This window comes from Aptenodytes forsteri, unplaced genomic scaffold, assembly GCF_000699145.1.
Source record: "Aptenodytes forsteri isolate BGI_AS27 unplaced genomic scaffold, ASM69914v1 Scaffold155, whole genome shotgun sequence".
Lineage (NCBI taxonomy): Eukaryota > Metazoa > Chordata > Aves > Sphenisciformes > Spheniscidae > Aptenodytes > Aptenodytes forsteri.
The window spans coordinates 814244-831026 of record NW_008794446.1 but is presented as its reverse complement, the minus strand read 5'-3'; the positions used below and the strand labels follow the sequence as shown (position 1 = coordinate 831026).

General features: G+C 41.5%; 1 protein-coding gene across 2 annotated transcripts; it reads left to right on the top strand.

Moving 5' to 3' along the window:
- Nucleotides 1–337: 337 nt before the first annotated feature.
- SLC25A15 (solute carrier family 25 member 15) lies at nt 338–16241 on the top strand. Of its 2 annotated transcripts, XM_009290161.1 has the most exons (8): nt 338–629; nt 2027–2112; nt 2422–2545; nt 6421–6679; nt 11272–11409; nt 11741–11910; nt 12931–13089; nt 14001–16241. In XM_009290161.1, the coding sequence occupies exons 3-8, from the start codon at nt 2491–2493 to the stop codon at nt 14123–14125; spliced, it is 906 nt and encodes a 301-aa protein (XP_009288436.1). In that variant the 5' UTR covers nt 338–629; nt 2027–2112; nt 2422–2490; the 3' UTR covers nt 14126–16241. The 2 variants fall into 2 exon arrangements, with proteins under 2 accessions (XP_009288436.1, XP_009288437.1); XM_009290162.1 differs by lacking the exon at nt 2027–2112.
- Nucleotides 16242–16783: the final 542 nt, after the last annotated feature.

The window sequence follows — 16783 nt, the reverse complement described above, 5'->3', positions numbered from 1 at the left end:
TGCGTGCAGCCGCCCGGGAGAGGCGTCGGGCCGGGGGTGGTGCGGGGTTAGGCGGCGTCCTGCCCCGGCAGGCCTCTGCCATCTCCCCGCGCCGCCCCGCCAAACGCAGGCCGGGGCTTTGCTGCTCAAAAGGGGTGGGCGTTTTGGGAACGCGGTTACCGCGATTGCAGCCTGAGTCTTCCTCTCCTAAGGAAAGCGGCCCTTTGGCTTTGCCCACCCTGGAGCTGGTGGTCTGGCCAGTAAAGAGTCCCTCTCTGCGCCAGCCATGAGCACGTGTGACAGCCTGCCGCGGTTAGCCCTGGAGTTGCTCGGCTCCTGCTGGGGTGCCGGCCTGCTGTGACCTTGGGAAGCCGAGTTATGGCTTGCCTTTGCAGGCTCTTGCAAGGAGCAGTGCTACCTTCTGGGTGTATTTACTTAGTGTTTGGAGAATGCATCAGCAGAGAATAACATCTGGGGCTGCAGGTGGAGGACTCTGTGGGACCTGTTACGCTAACTGATGCTTCTGTGTTTCCAGGTTTGAGGCTTGGATCCGCTTTGGAAGTAACAGAGTTGTTGTTGCATTGCTATATCTACAAGCAGTTTTTAATGTGCTACTGTTATTACAAATAGGAAAAAAAATAGGAGGGAAGGTAAGTACATACATAATACCAGTGTAGTTTTTACTAAGTCTTAAATCTTCTGAAAGTGGCAATGTGCTCTTATGGATCGGGAAACTAAACTTCCTTGGCTCTTAAAATTCTGTATTTTTATAGGCATCTCTGTTTTTCCTTCTGCTGCCAAGCTTTCAGTGGGTATCTGTAGGTGATTTGGCATGTGCTCCCTCTGGGGACTGGCACAAGTCGATAAGCAAGCAGTGTACGTTTTACTGAAGGCAGGCAATTGTTGCTCTCTAGTAATTCCCTTCATTCAGAGGCTGTCTTGTTGATTTGTCGTTCGTTTCTTCCTCTAAATGAGAATCAAAACTGCGGAGTGCTGTGTGAATGCTAATGAGGTGTATAGGATAATGAAGTGTAACTTGGTCTTGGAGCCTCTGTTTTGAAATAACACCTAGCATACTATGCTGTCAGTAGTGAAACAGTTCAAATCTGTAACCACAATTCGGAAATAGCATGTATTAGTGTCATTTATTACAAGAGTAGTGACTATTTTCTTTAAACCTATTACGTTCAGATTCCTGCAACACATTTTAAACAGATTGGACACGTGAAGTTACTGAGTGACAGTATTTGGCCTACTGTTTTTTTAAACTTCAGGAATAATAAATCTGTTTAGAGGCAGGCTTTCTTAACGCCTTGTTTGTATGCAAGTATCTGTGCTTGTAATGTAGAAGTTGTATAAAGGATGTGGTTCATACAGCGTGGGGTTTTTTTTAATTATTCTTTCATTGTAGCCTGCTGGAAATTGTTTCCCATTCACATTACTCCAAAGTATATTTTGGGAGACAACGGGCTTCAAAAGAAGCATTACAGTAGGTAGAAGAGTGAAAACTGTTCTGTTTACTCGTGTAGTCTACTTGAAGATAAGCTTAACAGTCAATGAAGGGCTGATTCATGTGTGTATTTGTGTGTTTTTTTAAGACTCATGCAACTTTTTTGACAGCACAGCCAGCCAAGTGTCTAGCTCAGCAACACGGTTCTGAAACAGTGGGAGATCTTTGGCTCAGTGATCTTACTCCAAATAAGCAAGCTTGTTTTAACTGCTTGCCCAGTGACATTATCTTGCTGCAAACTTAAGAACTAAATTCATTTGAATGTTGTATTTGAAAGTGTCACCTTTGTATTTCTGCTTTCCAGCTGCCTTCCTGAGAGATGAGGTGTAATCCTTATTTATAATATGCTGGTGCGTGGGGGACTTGCACTGGGAACATGACAACCAGACACAATTCTAGATGTTCATATGAATTCCTCTTCTACTCATGTCTTCTGAGAGCCACGTAGAAATACCTAATGTGCCTGTATCATCGTGAATATAGTTTTCTTAGCTGCTGTTTGCCATAAGGAGAGCAATTCTCTGTTTTACTTTATAGGTGGGGAGCTGAGACAGGGGAGAAATATTCCTGGCAGCTAGCCTTAGACATGTGATGGAGACTATGCTTCTATAATCAATAGAAAGGTAATGCTCAACACTGTTTCCTGGAGGTACTCTTTGCTTTCATTTGAGAGATCCAGGGAGACTAGAAGCTGGAAAGCCCAGGTAATCTGAAGCTAGGCAGTGATACTCCAGAGGACTTGCCTAATGCAGTGAAACTAGTCAGTCAAAATACAAATATGCTACCTCTCGGTCCTGGGGACAAGCATTTTCTGTGTCTAAATGGTTTAGAACAAGCTAAATGGAAGAGTGGAAGTGAAAGCATTCATGTGATGCATTTGCCTGTCAGTTATTGTTGTAAATCGCATATGGTTCATCTTTCTCTTCCCTCAGGAGACAAGTATCTCTACACCTCCAGGAAACAGACTTCACTCTGAAGTGACTGATAAACAAGTGTGAAGCATGAGGATCAACCCTGCTATTCAGGCTGCTATCGACCTCACAGCAGGAGCTGCAGGTAATGCTGGAGAGAACTTAATTGCACAAAACTTCTAAGGGACAGTTTTAATAGCTTTGACAAATGTAAAAGCAGTTTCCCATTGCTATAAAAAGCCTCACCTGTATTTTAAGGATATGGAGGTGAAGCAGCTGACCTCAGCCAGTGTTGTAACTGCATCGCTCCTCCCTGGTGAAACCCCTGCCAAACAGTGAAGGTGTAACCTTTATTTTAGACTAATAATTTTCCAGAAGGAGGTTTAAATGTCAGTGTTAGTTCTCATGCTTACATGAGTTTAAGAATCAGCCACAAGTAGAGTTTTGGAATGAACTCAAACAACGTGTGAGTGAGGTGCTGCTTTTGTCACAGGAACCCTCTCTAATTGAAACGGGCAAGAGGCTATCTGAAGGGTTATTGGCTCAGACAACATCCCGGTGTGAATCTTTAAAAGCTGGGAAGCTCAGTAGTAGGACTGATGATGATGAATTCGCTTAACTAACTTCCACTTTGGTCTAGTCTGTGCTATAAAGTTTTGCTGGACCAGTTGTGACAGTCACAAATGTGGAAACAGTTGCATTGTCTCGCTGACATTACCATGTTGGTAATATCCGTGGCTGAGGGATGAATCGGTTTTTAAGTCTACCAGGGAAAAGGGGACTTTTTGAGATTTCTAAGCTGACAATGTTTATACAGAAAAGGTGGAAGGAAATATTTGTCTAATGTACTGTTATAACCAGTTTAAACAACTTTGGTTTTTTTTCCCTGTACAATAGCTATTGCCGTCAGTCCTTTTATGACGGTGTTAATGCTCTGAATATGACAGTATTAATGGTGTTAAGTGCATTCAGGGGTAGTTATTTGAGGTCATGTGTCAGAGTGGAGTTAACCTTAGCGCCGTGAGAAAGCAAGGGGTGACAGATAATGTGAGTCCAATGTGACCCCTTCGTAAAGCATTTCATCTGCCATCACATTTTGTCCAGTGAATACCTGCTTTGTTAGCCTTTGCAAAATATGTTATTGACTAGACAACACCCTCTTTCCCTGCAAGGGAAGAGAAGTGTTTCTGCTATTATTCCTTCATTGCCTTAGAAAAAATATGGTTCTCTTAGTCTGTTCGTTCTCCCTGGTTTTTGGGTCCCCAGCTGTGTCAGGAAGTTGTCTTCCAACAACTTATGTCTGCTCTATTTCCCAAAGTAGCAACTTAATATCTGTGCCACTCTTGATGTTTTTGCGGGTGTTCTCAGGTGCTTAAATGGGAGGTGTGATTGCTCTCCTTCCTGGTACTTCAGCTCAGGAATGCTGCTGTTAACATCCAGGGCAGTGGAGCACTCTGGCTTAGGAAGTTGACACACCAGGCTTCAACTCAGAAAGACATCTTGGCTACTACAAAAGCTGGAAACTAGTATTAGCTTAGAAATCCGTTGCTTGGTGATAGCCTGAATGTGGGCATGGAACAGTTAACAGGGCCATGCCCTTGAGGTTTGCCTGTTTTTTTGGCAGTAGAGCTTAGAGGATCTTGGAACTAATTATGCCACTTTCTCTGGTATAGTTCTCCTTCCTTCAGATAAGATGAAGGAATTCAGACCTTTTTCAACATGACTTCAGTAATCCTAAATCATTGTTCTTGTTCTTTTTCTTTGTTAATTCTGTTGTAATAAATAGTTTTACTGTTCCTCTAGTATTTATATTCCATATTCTTTCCACATACTTGCTTTCTATTGCCTGTGTTCATTGGTAGTGCTTGTTTCTGTGTTACATATGTCTCTGCACCCTTTAGAAAGTGTACTTAACTAGGCAAACAGCTAGTTCCTCCAGCAAATGTGTAACCTGGTTTTACCTTCCTCTCTAGATACAGTCTTGACTAGCTGATAAGTAATGACATATTGGGGCAAGTAAATTCTGAACAAGAACAAATAAGTAATTTAGCTGCCTGTGGGTCATAGTCCTTTGCCTAGGATCTGAGCAACCTCTCATCACTTCTTTGATTACGTAGGACTCTTCCCCACTGTTCACATGTTGTTATTAGGACCACATTTGTCTAAACGTTCAAGCAGGATTGACTTTTTTGTTTTTCTGGTTTGTTCTGGTTTTGTTGTTGTTTTTTTTAGACTCTACTGCTGGCTGGAAGAATTATTTTTTTCTTTAATATTTTAGATATTAACTGGGACTCTTGGTCTTTACCTTGAGGCTTACAAAGTTCATTGCTGTAGTTTACTGGGCTTCTTGTGCCACCTCCAGTGACAGTGTAGGGAGAGCCCTTTCTCTTTTTGGAACAGCCATTCACAGTCAACTCCCAATTTTTCAGCTTTGCATTCCCAAGACCATTCCTGGTTTTCTTGGGCTTCTTCCAACAGCCATTGTTTTACTACATGTGGATGTTTTAGGTCTACCTTTACACAGGAACCTGGCATTTGTCTTGTAGATTAATATCTACCTGACTTGCCTGCAAGTAGCATTGGCTGAGCCTTTCTAGCTCTGGTTTTCATCTGAGGCTTACATGGATGTTACTGCTCTGAGCCAGCTACTTCTCTCCTTGGTTATCCCTCCTAGAGCAAGAAGCTCTTCATGTTTCCTTGCATGATTTGCTCTGAAGCTTTTAATGATCCATCTGGTTGAGAAGGAGGTCTTATGGGAGCTAGGACCTTGAGTTCCTCTTAAAAGACCTGCAAGTACCTCTTTGCAGAGGAGCAACAACAATGTAACACAAATGTGTTTCCAAGGAGTAAAATCGATTGAAAATCACCCTGGTTAAACAAACACTTGCTTACTCTCCTACTTACCACCTAAAAGAAAAATAGCAAATCTTAATTGGATTCACACATTTGTTTCTATTTCAGTTTCTTTACATTATCTGTATTTACAGATAACTATTTCAGTTTCATAGCTGAAAAAACATCTTGTTAACTTGCTCTCTTTAAGGTATATGCATGTCAACTGTGCTTTGGTTAAGGATGAGCTTCCATTTTAGGATGGTTCTTCTCTCTTGCTAAAAAAGCAAAACTGTAAAGTTTATATAAGGTACACCTATCATACGCTTCCTGTTAGGTATTGGCTTCTAGTAGATTGCTGTCAGTGTACGCTGGTATTTCTTACTGAAAAAGTGTAATGTTAGCTCTTTCCTCAGACTACTGAATTGAGTTAGATCTTGTGGAAGAACACTGCACTGTGGGCAAAGTGGTTATTGATGACATTCATGGAGATAACTCACAAGTTTTCAGGGTATTGACCTTGCAGTTCAATTTGGAAAAGATAACACATTGAGAAACTTTGCCCTTTTGCCCTTTTTCAGCTTATCCTGGATGCTTTCTTCCAGTATGTGGGAATAAATGTAAATAAGAATCATCTGGAGTTTTGAAGTAAAGAGCTTGAGTCTTTTGTTATCAATTTATCATGCATCATCAGTTTTAGCACTCTCTCAGCAGTGTTTCTCTTGTCCTGGGGGAATCTTTGTCTCACTTGATTACAAATCTTTCAGTTTTTTGTTATTGCTGGAACATAAAATCAGATGGCTTCTGAACCACTACATTAATGAGCAAAGGAAAATGTTGCTTAACTCGTTAACACAAGTGACTTGATTGCAGAACAATACCTCTAATTCAGTACCCATTTATGCAAGTGAACTGATTCATTTAGATGCTTGCTTTTAGTAAGGTAACATGATTCTTTAACAAGAATCAAGCTATTACTGCTGTTATGCATGATTTTTTTTCTTCAGGTAACTAAATTTACCACTGACAATTGATGCCATTGTGCTAAAATCAGTGCAGTTGTCTTTTCCTGTGGAGAATTCATTCATCTTTGCTTTCTGTGTGATTTTCCTAATAGTGCTGTTTGTGTATAGGCGTTTCAGTTGTGATAACCTTTAACCACCCTCTTAACTTCCACTGCTTGCTTAGGTGGGACAGCATGCGTGGTGACTGGCCAGCCCTTTGACACCGCAAAGGTGAAGATGCAGACGTTCCCTGACATGTACAAAGGAATTGTTGACTGTTTTGTGAAAACCTATAAGCAAGTGGGGTTTCGAGGCTTCTACAAGGGAACCACACCAGCGCTTGTAGCCAATATCGCAGAGAACTCAGTTCTCTTCATGTGCTATGGATTTTGCCAACAAATTGTGAGAAGAATTGTTGGAGTAGACAGGAAAACAAAGCTCAGGTTAGTAATAGAAATCTGTTTCATCTTTTAAAATAAATAAATAAAAAGTCATGTGACTGCTACTTGCAAATACTGTATTGTCAGGGTGCAACTGATGTCCCAGGTCCTCCTCTGCCGGTATGCAGTGTAGTAAGTTTTGGAATATAGACCTTTGTGCTAGGATATGGTGTCTAACTACAACAGAGCCATCTACTTGTCACTGCAGCTGGCTGGTTTAGATAATCACAACTTAATTAGAATATTCAAGACCTGGAACATCTTACCAAAGGGAATGAGCATTGCAACATCTGAAAGTTGGTATTCCCTTGATCTCTAGGTTGTTCTGATTTTGCAGGGGAGGTAATGGTTCCTCTTACCGGGAGGCATACTTAGGGGAAAGGACACTTTTCTAGTATTGCCTTGCTTTTTAAATTTAAGTTTCAAAAGCTTGAATGTAACTGAGGGTCTAATTTTGTGCAGTGTGTGGTCTACAGTACTGGCAATAAGTGGTTGCCTCCTTAATGAGAAAGAAGAAAGTGTTAGTATTTACTCTGAGTCCTCTGCCAGGTTGCGTTCTTAGTTCAGAGGATTTCTTGAGCCTGGTGTGATCCAGTCAGTGACTTTGGATCTCTTTTGGAGCACTTGTCCAGTCTCCCTCAAATTCTTCTAAGTTCCTTGCATCTGCAGTACACTTTGGCAGGGAGTTCTGCAGGTGATAATCATTAATTATGTAACTGGAAGGGGCAGTTGGTCCTTAGCCACTGCCTCTATGCCACTTGGGGTTTTGTAGATCTCTATCCAGTGCTCCATGCCCCTTTTCCCCACCTGAGTCTTTTCCTAGGTGGAAGGATCCCAGCCCTCCTAGTCAGTGAGCGCTTGGAAGCTGTTCCTTTAACTGTCCTTGTTGCCTTTCTCTGAAACTCTTGTAATTCTAATGCATCTGGGTTTGAGCTCATGAGACCAGAGTGGTGCAGAGTATTCAGGGTGTGAACAAGTTGTGGATTTATGCACCAGTGTAATGATCATAATCTCTTTCTAGCTAGGATGGCTTTTCTCCAGGTGTGTCACTTTAAAGCTTTCAGTGGTCTAGCTGTCTCAGTGTGCCTTACTGTTACGCATTTCTCAAGGTATGTCTTCTGTGCAGCACTGAGAGTAGCTGCACCTTCTCCATCCTTGTGCTGCCCCACAGTGTATAAAAGACTTCTCATACTGTCCTAACTCCATTCATTCAAAGAGTTATGCAAGGTTAACCACATTCAGCTTTTTATTAACAGCTTCATTTTGCCTCTGTCACATCTGTCTCCAAATGGAAGTAGCTGAGGAGGCCATGATTCTGCATTTGAGATCTCTGACATGACATGGGTAGCTACCTAAGTGCAAGACAAGTATCTAAAAGTGGCATTACGTGAGAGGTTCTCCTGTCACATGTTAAGATGTGCTGTATCTTAAGACTGAGGCCTGCTATGAGGGAATATGAAGTGATGAAGAAACTTACATTAATTGCTGTCTACTGGCATTCTCTTTCACTGTTTTCTGGCAGTTGAGACCTCTCAGCTGGGACAGAATTGTTTCCACCTTTTTTATTACTTAGATCAGGGATTTTCTGCTTGCTCAGCTTACAGATCCCTTATCTTTTTCTACCCACTAAAATGTAGGAGGTAGGCCTACCAACAGCATGCTTTGCTTCTTAACCATCTTTTGTGATCCTCCTGAGAGGTAGACCATGGACTTGCAGAAGTCCTAGGATCATCTCAAGTGACTGAGACAGCATGTTTAGGGTGTATGTAGGGGAGGTAGTGCAGGAAACTTTCAAACAATATACATAGGTGTACTACTCCTCATCTTTGGAGTAGGATACAGGATGGAATGTAATTTGAATATGTAGCAATAGCAAGGGCCTCTGACTTCTTACCCTTCTCTCCTTGGTCAGGTACTGGTACTTTTCAGATCGAGGATGGCTGTTTAATTCATGGTTGATTGAAGAGCAAATAGTGTGACTGCATGACTGTACTAGGACAAAACACTAAAGGATTTAAGTTTACTTGAAAGTGGTGTTTTTTTTTTTCCCTTGGTGCTGCTCTGTTGGTCTCTTCATCTGGATCATTGTGGGGGCATCTTACGAGGTGCATGTATGAGAGAATTGTATTGACATGGTCTGCAGTGGTGCCCTGAGTACATGTGGTCTGTCCAGGACGTGTCTACCCGTTCTTATTGTGGAAGAGTCGAGCAGCCTTTGTAATGTGCTGTAGAGGAGGGAAGAAACCCTGATGAGGTGGCTATCCTCCAGACATGACAAGTGAAGAACTGTAATTACCTTCATTGCCTCTGCTGTTTAAAAACTGTCATACTGTCTTAGCCTGAAGAAGAAAATGCATGAAGTCACAAACTGAGGTGAACCTGACCATTTTTCTTACGCATATCTAAGCAATTGCTTGTCACTTTTTCATTATTTTATAGTGTTTGAGATTTCTCAAAACCAGCTATAATAGTTTGGTTTTGCTTTAAGTTACCTTTTCAGTAATACTTTTAAATGGCTTGGCAATAAACTTGCCTAGCTTGCCTGTGTGTAGGTCAGTGTGTGAAGCCTTGCAAAACAGTTACAAGGACAGTTACAAAACACCACTTTTTTCGGTTAAAGGAATACACATCACTGCATGAGTCAAAGAAAACAAATGGAGGGAGAAATGCTAAATTCCATTTATCTTTTAACAGCCATTTAGTCCAACCAAACTGATTTCATTCTGTGCTAAAGTCTGAACTGAGACAACCAAATGGAAAGAGAAGTGCTAAATTCAATTTGTCTTTAAGTGCTCATTTAGTCCAACCAAACTGATTTTGTTCTGTGCCAAAGTCTAAACTGAGAGAACTATTATCCTCGTTCACCTCAGTTTGACTTTCTCAGTACGTGACTAGTCATCTTCAGCAGGTTATTTTCTTTGAAAAACAAGATAAATGCCTTTTATAGAGGAAGCAGCAGTGTAAGAGGAGAGGATTCTTGCTCCTGTGCTGTGTGATCAAAACTCTCCGACCCAGAAAAAATACTGAATTAGGCATTTTGAGTTGAGAGGGAACTTGAATGGGATTCAAGGCTTATCACTTCTGCAGTGAGGTTCACTATATTAAAGACCAAACCCTAAACAGTGGGTGTAGTTGCATTTTTGTATGTAGAATTAAACATCAACAGGCAAAAGTAGAAAAGATCTGAATTATGGCTAAATCTAGTCCTTTATGTACATGTGTCAGAATTCTTTTAAAGTCTGATAGCATCTGGGTTTTTTTCTCCCCTGAAGGAGAAGGGATCCTGTGCATCCTTCAGTGCATAGCTTTAAGGCACCTCTTCCATATTTTGTTATCCTAATGTGTAACCTTATTGCCTTACTCTAGCTCATAGCTTAAGGACTGCAGGGCTCAGCCATATACTGTATTTTTAACTCTGCCTTGCTCTGTTTTGAGCTTTATTGGGTTGTATCTCAGATCCTGTTAAGCCAAGCTTTGTGTGCTGCAAGAGGGTTGTGTAATCAGTGTTGCCATTTATTTACTGCATATTATTCAGTTGCTGCTCTGCAGCCAGTTGCTGATTTCTTCCACTTTTGACAGTTCTTGTCACTGCCATACCTGAATATGTTACAAGTTTAGTTCCGTGATGCTTCTGTAAGGTGAAAAGTTATAGCTTTAATCTCTGATACTATAGGTGTATAAAACTGCTGAGCACAGGGCAAACATCTCCCTTGTATGGAAAGAATTTCTGTGCAGCAGTGAGGTCAATCTCTGCTGTGCTGACTTCCCAGGCTCTGAAAGAAGAGAGAAGCTCCACTTGTTCTGTGCTATTGTGCAGCTCCTGTCCAACACAGCAGTGTCTGTAGGAGCCCGTTTAAAGTGTATCATAAAGCAGTACGATCCTGGAGTACCAGCCTTTTGAGTCCTGGCAGTTTAGCAGCCCAGACTTTGCGATATGTGTAATACCACTGCAAAGTAAGTCCCAGTTTTGGAATACTGTGAGTCAATGCAGATTACAGCGCTGTCCTGTTCAGTGGCGTGGTTTATGTTTGTGTGCGCTCTCTGATTCACATGGTTGTATTCCTGGCAGCACATCAATAGAAAGATTATAGTCATCCATTGTGCCTTGATTTCAGATTTCTAGCATCTTTCACTGAAAACCTGTGTTAATACTGGTAAGGTGAATTTGAGAACACTGACATCTATATGAGGTGATTATTGCTCCTATTCTCTTTGAGGAAGTAACTAGTACCCAAAAGTTGCCCAGTAAAACAAGTCTATGGCAATTTTTATAAAAGCCAAGAAGAGGAAGATTTGACAGTGTTTATTCTGCTGCAATAACTAAAGTATAGCAGGAAGGGTAAAGGTTGCAATATATCTTCTCAGCTGTCAAAAGGATGTATTTGAGTTGTATATGAAGATGGGATGAGCTAGGTTTTTCATTTCCCTAGTTCAAGTAACTGCCCTTTTCCTTTGAGACTCTTTCCCCCAAGACTGTCCGTCAGTTTTTCTTGATGATATTTAGAGTACAGGTTCAGGAAGCTGTTTGCTGGTCCAGTGGCTCCACTACACTGCAGGTCAGTGCCCAAATACCTTCTGCAGTTTCTCTCTTGCAGTGATCTGCAGAACGCTGCTGCGGGCTCCTTCGCCTCTGCCTTTGCCACCCTTGTCCTCTGCCCAACAGAGCTGGTGAAGTGCCGGCTGCAGGCCATGCATGAAATGCAGTTGTCAGGAAAGATAATCCAGGGACACAAGTAAGTATACACCCTGCCCAGTATCTCTGAAACCCTTCTATATGTATTTATTATTTTTAATTCTCTATTGGCTCAGTGTCACATTTATAGTGCACTGTTGACCAGAGACGAGTTGTGGCTGGGAGGGTCGCAGCCTGGACATCTTCCAGGCACTAGTAAAGCTGGGGGCCAGTGAAGGGCTCCTGGCAGAATCTTGTTTTAAGTCTTACGTGAGTCCTGTTGTCTACACAACGGATCTAACCCTTAATTGTAGCTGCAGTTGCTTATTGTTCTGTAACCTTCTTATTATCTGGCTATTAAGCATCACTAACTGGATCAACCTCTCTATCAGTACAGTTTGGTCAGTAGTGAAGGGTGTTATTCAAAAGGATGGTCCCCTTGGATTTTACCGTGGCCTGTCAAGCACTTTGCTGCGGGAAGTCCCAGGCTATTTCTTCTTCTTTGGAGGATATGAACTGAGCCGGACGTTCTTTGCCTCTGGGAGATCAAAAGATGAATTAGGTACGGTGCCCCTTTTTCCAGGTGGATTGTAGCGTGCTGTTGTAGGGGACATAAGGGAGGAAGATATACTAATAATGCATAGCAGTTGTAAAATATGTGTAAAATGAAGGAAACTGGACATACAGAATACGGAGGTCTGCATTTTGTGTATATATAGTAATGAATTATTGAAGTGACCACTTTCCAATGGAGCAGGATGTATTGTAGATGGTGAATAAACACCGTGAGCTAACAGTAATATTACAAAACCACTTAAATATCTGACTCCACAGTGTAACGCAACTCTGAACTACTTCATTTCAGCGGCTGTTTAGAGCAATTTTGATGTCTTTAGCTGTATTCTCTTGAACCGTATGTTCAAGTGTATGCTAAAATGTATGCTGACCATTAGTTGTCATCACAATGATAGTAAGAGAACACTGATACCGAAAATTAGACATAAAAAAAATGAGGAGATGCCAGAATAAAGATTGCTTGTCTCCTGTTGAAAGACTGCACAATCATACTTTGTCTTGCTGTGAGGTAGGATTTCACCTGCATGCATTCTAGTCTTTGCAAAATGTTTATAAACATCTGATCTGAAACACAACATGAGGTTGCATCATGAAAAATGACTGATCACAAAGTAACTTCACTGTATCAAATAAATCCCTACAGGTGATTAGTGACCCTATGTGATGTTACTCTGAACAATTTCACAATTAGCATCGGAAGGTGATTACGAGTGTGAAAGCAGTGGAGTTAATTTAGTTAATACAGTCAAAACAGAATTGTGAGTTGTGCTTTTTTAGCGTGGCCAATAATCTAAGGGGCACTCCTTATAACCTTTGAGCTTCTGGTTAGACTTGCAACTTAGCAGTGGCTTAAAATTAACTTAAAGGTTTGTGGGGGAGCAGAAACTGCTCTTCTGTCTTAAGTAGGTTCCTCTGTGTTCTCTTTGACTTTTGTAGTTGAAATAATGTGATATTTGTGTTGGTGAATATTTTGTGGTGTGTATAAAAGCTTATTTCTTAACTTTAGGTCCCATTCCTTTGCTACTAAGCGGAGGTTTTGGAGGCAGCTGTCTGTGGATTGCTGTGTATCCTGTGGACTGTGTCAAATCTAGAATTCAGGTTCTTTCAATGGCTGGAAAACAGACAGGCTTTATGGGAACATTTGTAACTGTTGTGAGAACTGAAGGTGAGTATGCAGCACATCAACTGAATCTGTAGGGCTGCAGATTGAAATCTATACTCTCCAACACCAAAGATTGCTTAAGAAATCTAGTCCACTGATAATGTGTTAGAGACAGACAGTAACTGTTTCTAACAAACAAATATTGATGCTTCGTGTAGTCTGGAAAGCTTGGAATCAGAAATTGAGACCTACTGTATCTGCCATGCCTTTTGGTTCAGGAGACAATTCACTTAAAGCTAACAAATGCTCAGTATCCATTAAAAGCAGATAAAGGAATGAGCTCCATTACCCATGACCAAACTTATACATGAAAATTGAAGTACAGAATTCAGTACAGAATTTTTCTTCACTTCTAGAAGTTAATATATGGTTGACTGAGGGCTGTTTGATAAATCAGTCCTATCTAGCCTGGCAAATTGGGGCATCTACCTCAGTGTCTCATCTCTGGAAAAGGCCTGCACCAGGCACTTCAGAAGATGGTGTAAGAATGTACATGGCAGCAGATAGGAATCCCAGCCCTGTTACTAGGGAAGATACTCATCAGAGCAGGAGTCTGTCTTGGGGCACAGCTCCAGCATAGCCTGCTGTTCTTTCTGTCCCCTTGCCAGCTGTGGTACAGCTGCTGTGAGCTGTATCCTCAGGTGACCAAGGTAGCCTTCTGAAGACCCTGTCATGCCTGAGATAAGCTTCTAACATAAGCACTTAAATGGCTAAACTCATGTTACAACTCTAGATGTTCCTTCTATATCAATATCCGGTAATACCGCTACACCAGTGAGTTCAGCTCTTTGTATGTGCATGCCCCTCTAAACAGAAGCATTACTTCAGTAACCTTTGAAGGTAAAAGCACAGTGGTTGATGTAGCTAGATAGGCATTTTAATAAATTGCTGACTGGCTCCGATTTCATTTCCAGGTGTGCTTGCCTTGTATTCTGGACTAAAGCCAACTATGATCCGAGCATTCCTGGCCAATGGGGCACTGTTCCTTGCCTATGAGTACAGCCGCAAACTTATGATGAAACAAATAGATTCTTACTGATACCTTCTAGCAGATGGAGAACAAAAGGTTGTTTAAGGATCATTTAAATAAATGATCAAAAACCTGTAGATCACATCATGGTCTGAGCAGGGCCAAATCAGTGACCTAATTCTAGGAACTCAACTCCAGTTTAGGATTTGTAATCTTTTAAATTCAGGTGATTTTATAGAGATGTGTACATGCTGCTTGAATTAGACCAGCAGAACTATCTCCATCTTGCAGATTCTGCAGTAGGTACATTGCATGTAATAAATATATTTTCCTGACCTGTAATGGTGCTAAAAAGAGTTATGTTGACCTGTTGGGTTTAATGTAACATGCAGCAGTAGGCTGTGATTTGTTTAAGGCAAAGCACTGTTTTAACATCTGTGCTGTGGTGGTTAACTTTCACAGTTGTTGCTGGCAAGTGTCTGACTCAAAATAACCAGTCCTGTCTAATCTGTCAGTATGACTGATTCATACATATCCCTCAGGTAGACTGCTGTCCTTCTCCAGCTCCCTTCTGCTCACTTTCCAAGGTCATGGCAATTGGTGTCTGACTTGTGTACTCTGTCCCAGTGAACGGGCTTGTAAAAGTTGGAAGTGTTCACCCCCTACCTCATATGACTTAGAGCTGAGATATCTCTCTGCATTTGAGATAAAAACATATAGCTACTGGGTTTAAGGAGTCCAAGCAGCATTTGTAACAAGTGGGTGGCAGCACTTTATTATTTTCTAAATCCTTCCAAGAAGCGCTGGAGTATACTAAGCACCACTGAATGAAACACTTAATGTAAGGGAGACTGCTGGAAATAGCTGCTGGCTCAGAGCACAGAATTGTAACTTTGTGCAGGCTCCTGTTTGGGTCACCTTGCTATGAATGAGTCCATGTGTTTGAAGGACAGGAAGCTGAAGAGGAGCAGAAAGCCAGAACTGAGTTCTTAAAGACAGCTGACACCATGGTCTCTGTGGTGTAGCACGCACTTACTTGGGCTGGAGTCCTGCCACTTGCTGTGTCTCTTTAGCTGAGTGGAAAGAGCTCATATGACTGGATCATTCATATCACCTTTGGACATGCCTGCTTGGTCATGTTACTTGATTAAACATGCAGTTAGTCAGTATTTTCTAAAATGATGCAGTAACACCTATTTCTAGATGCCACTTTTATTCTTGAAGTAGGATGTTCTTTATGCCTTGTAAGAAGCAGCTACTGCCTATCCTGGGAGAAGGCAAAGCAGGTCTCAGAGCAACACAATTCATGACTCAGGCCTGGAGTTGTACAGAGGGATGTTGTCTGCATGCTGTAAGTGACAGCCCACCCTGGGAGGCACAGGCAAGCTGCCCTCTGGGGTTAGCAGAGCTCTTTTACCCACCAACATCATTAGAGCTACATAGCGATTGGCAGCTTGTCACAGCAGCCACAACTTGTGAGTGACTGACACCAGTCACAGCTGGAACAGCTCAGTTTTGCATGTTAGAGCTTCCATTTTGGACCCCAGAAATGGGAAAAAGCTTTAGGCATAGGTGAAAACATCTCAATACCTGCTGCCTCTTGTGGTGTAGCCAGCATGCACTTAAACTGGCTATTCCACTGCACTGTTAAGTCTTTTTCTTTGATGAAAGGTGGTTGCTGCAGTTCCACAAGCTCTTCTTGCTTCCCCCAGCCTTCACACACAGCAGGAATTGTTCCTCTTCCTTTCATACACCGATGAGAAAAAGCAGTTACAAGCAGGGCATGGCTGAAGAACCTTCAGTGTCTGTGGCACCAATTTGCCTTGATTGACCAGTACACTAGGGGCAGTAATACTGTGCATCATCAGTACTTTAAAAGGAATTTATGCCAAATGTTTAAATAATTCAGGTACAGGGGTGAGGCTTTAAGAGTTGTTAGACTTCCCCTTCTTTTCAAAGTTGTCTACCCAAGAGAAATAGTATATTTGTATGTGTTTCTAATAGTTATGAAAAGGTGAGGACTGACTCCACATCAGTGGAATACTTCAATCTATTTCTTAGATTTGTCTTTGCTTTCATTTTTTAAAGCTGATGGTTACAGTTTTTAATACAAAAATTGAAGCTTCAAGAGAAGCAGGATATTTAGAACTGAACCTACAGCAAGAAGCTGGTGGCTGAAATAGACATGCATTTTGAGAGTTTACCTTTTGAAGTTTATGTAAGCAGTAATTTTTCCATTCACAGCTGCTTAAGCTGTACAAATGTGTCAGTTGTTCAGCTCAGAACTTTTTATGTTGGTACAGAAATTCACAGGAATAAAGTTTGATTTGATTAACTGAGTTCCTGACTATTGTTTATGCAACAACACTTACCAAGCTTGTCTAGCTGAGGAGCAAAGAGAGGTTGAAGTTGGTGTCATCACCCCTCCAGAATTAAAGAAGGCGGCTTTTTGCAATTAACGAATCTATAAAGCCCTCAAAACTGAAGGGGAAGTACCAGCTATAACAAGACACTGTGGAACAACTGCAGATTTACATAATCTCCTATGGAAAATAAAGCCCATAGTTTAGTCCTTGGCCTGGTGCTTTGTTAGTACCAAAGTCAGTTCTAATACTAGGGTTCAACTCAAGTTCCAAGATTGTTGATTATCACAATACATGCTATAAGGGTAAGTTTCCTGCCAGAATAATGCCAGGAGTCTAGCATAGGTCACCTAAATTCCACATG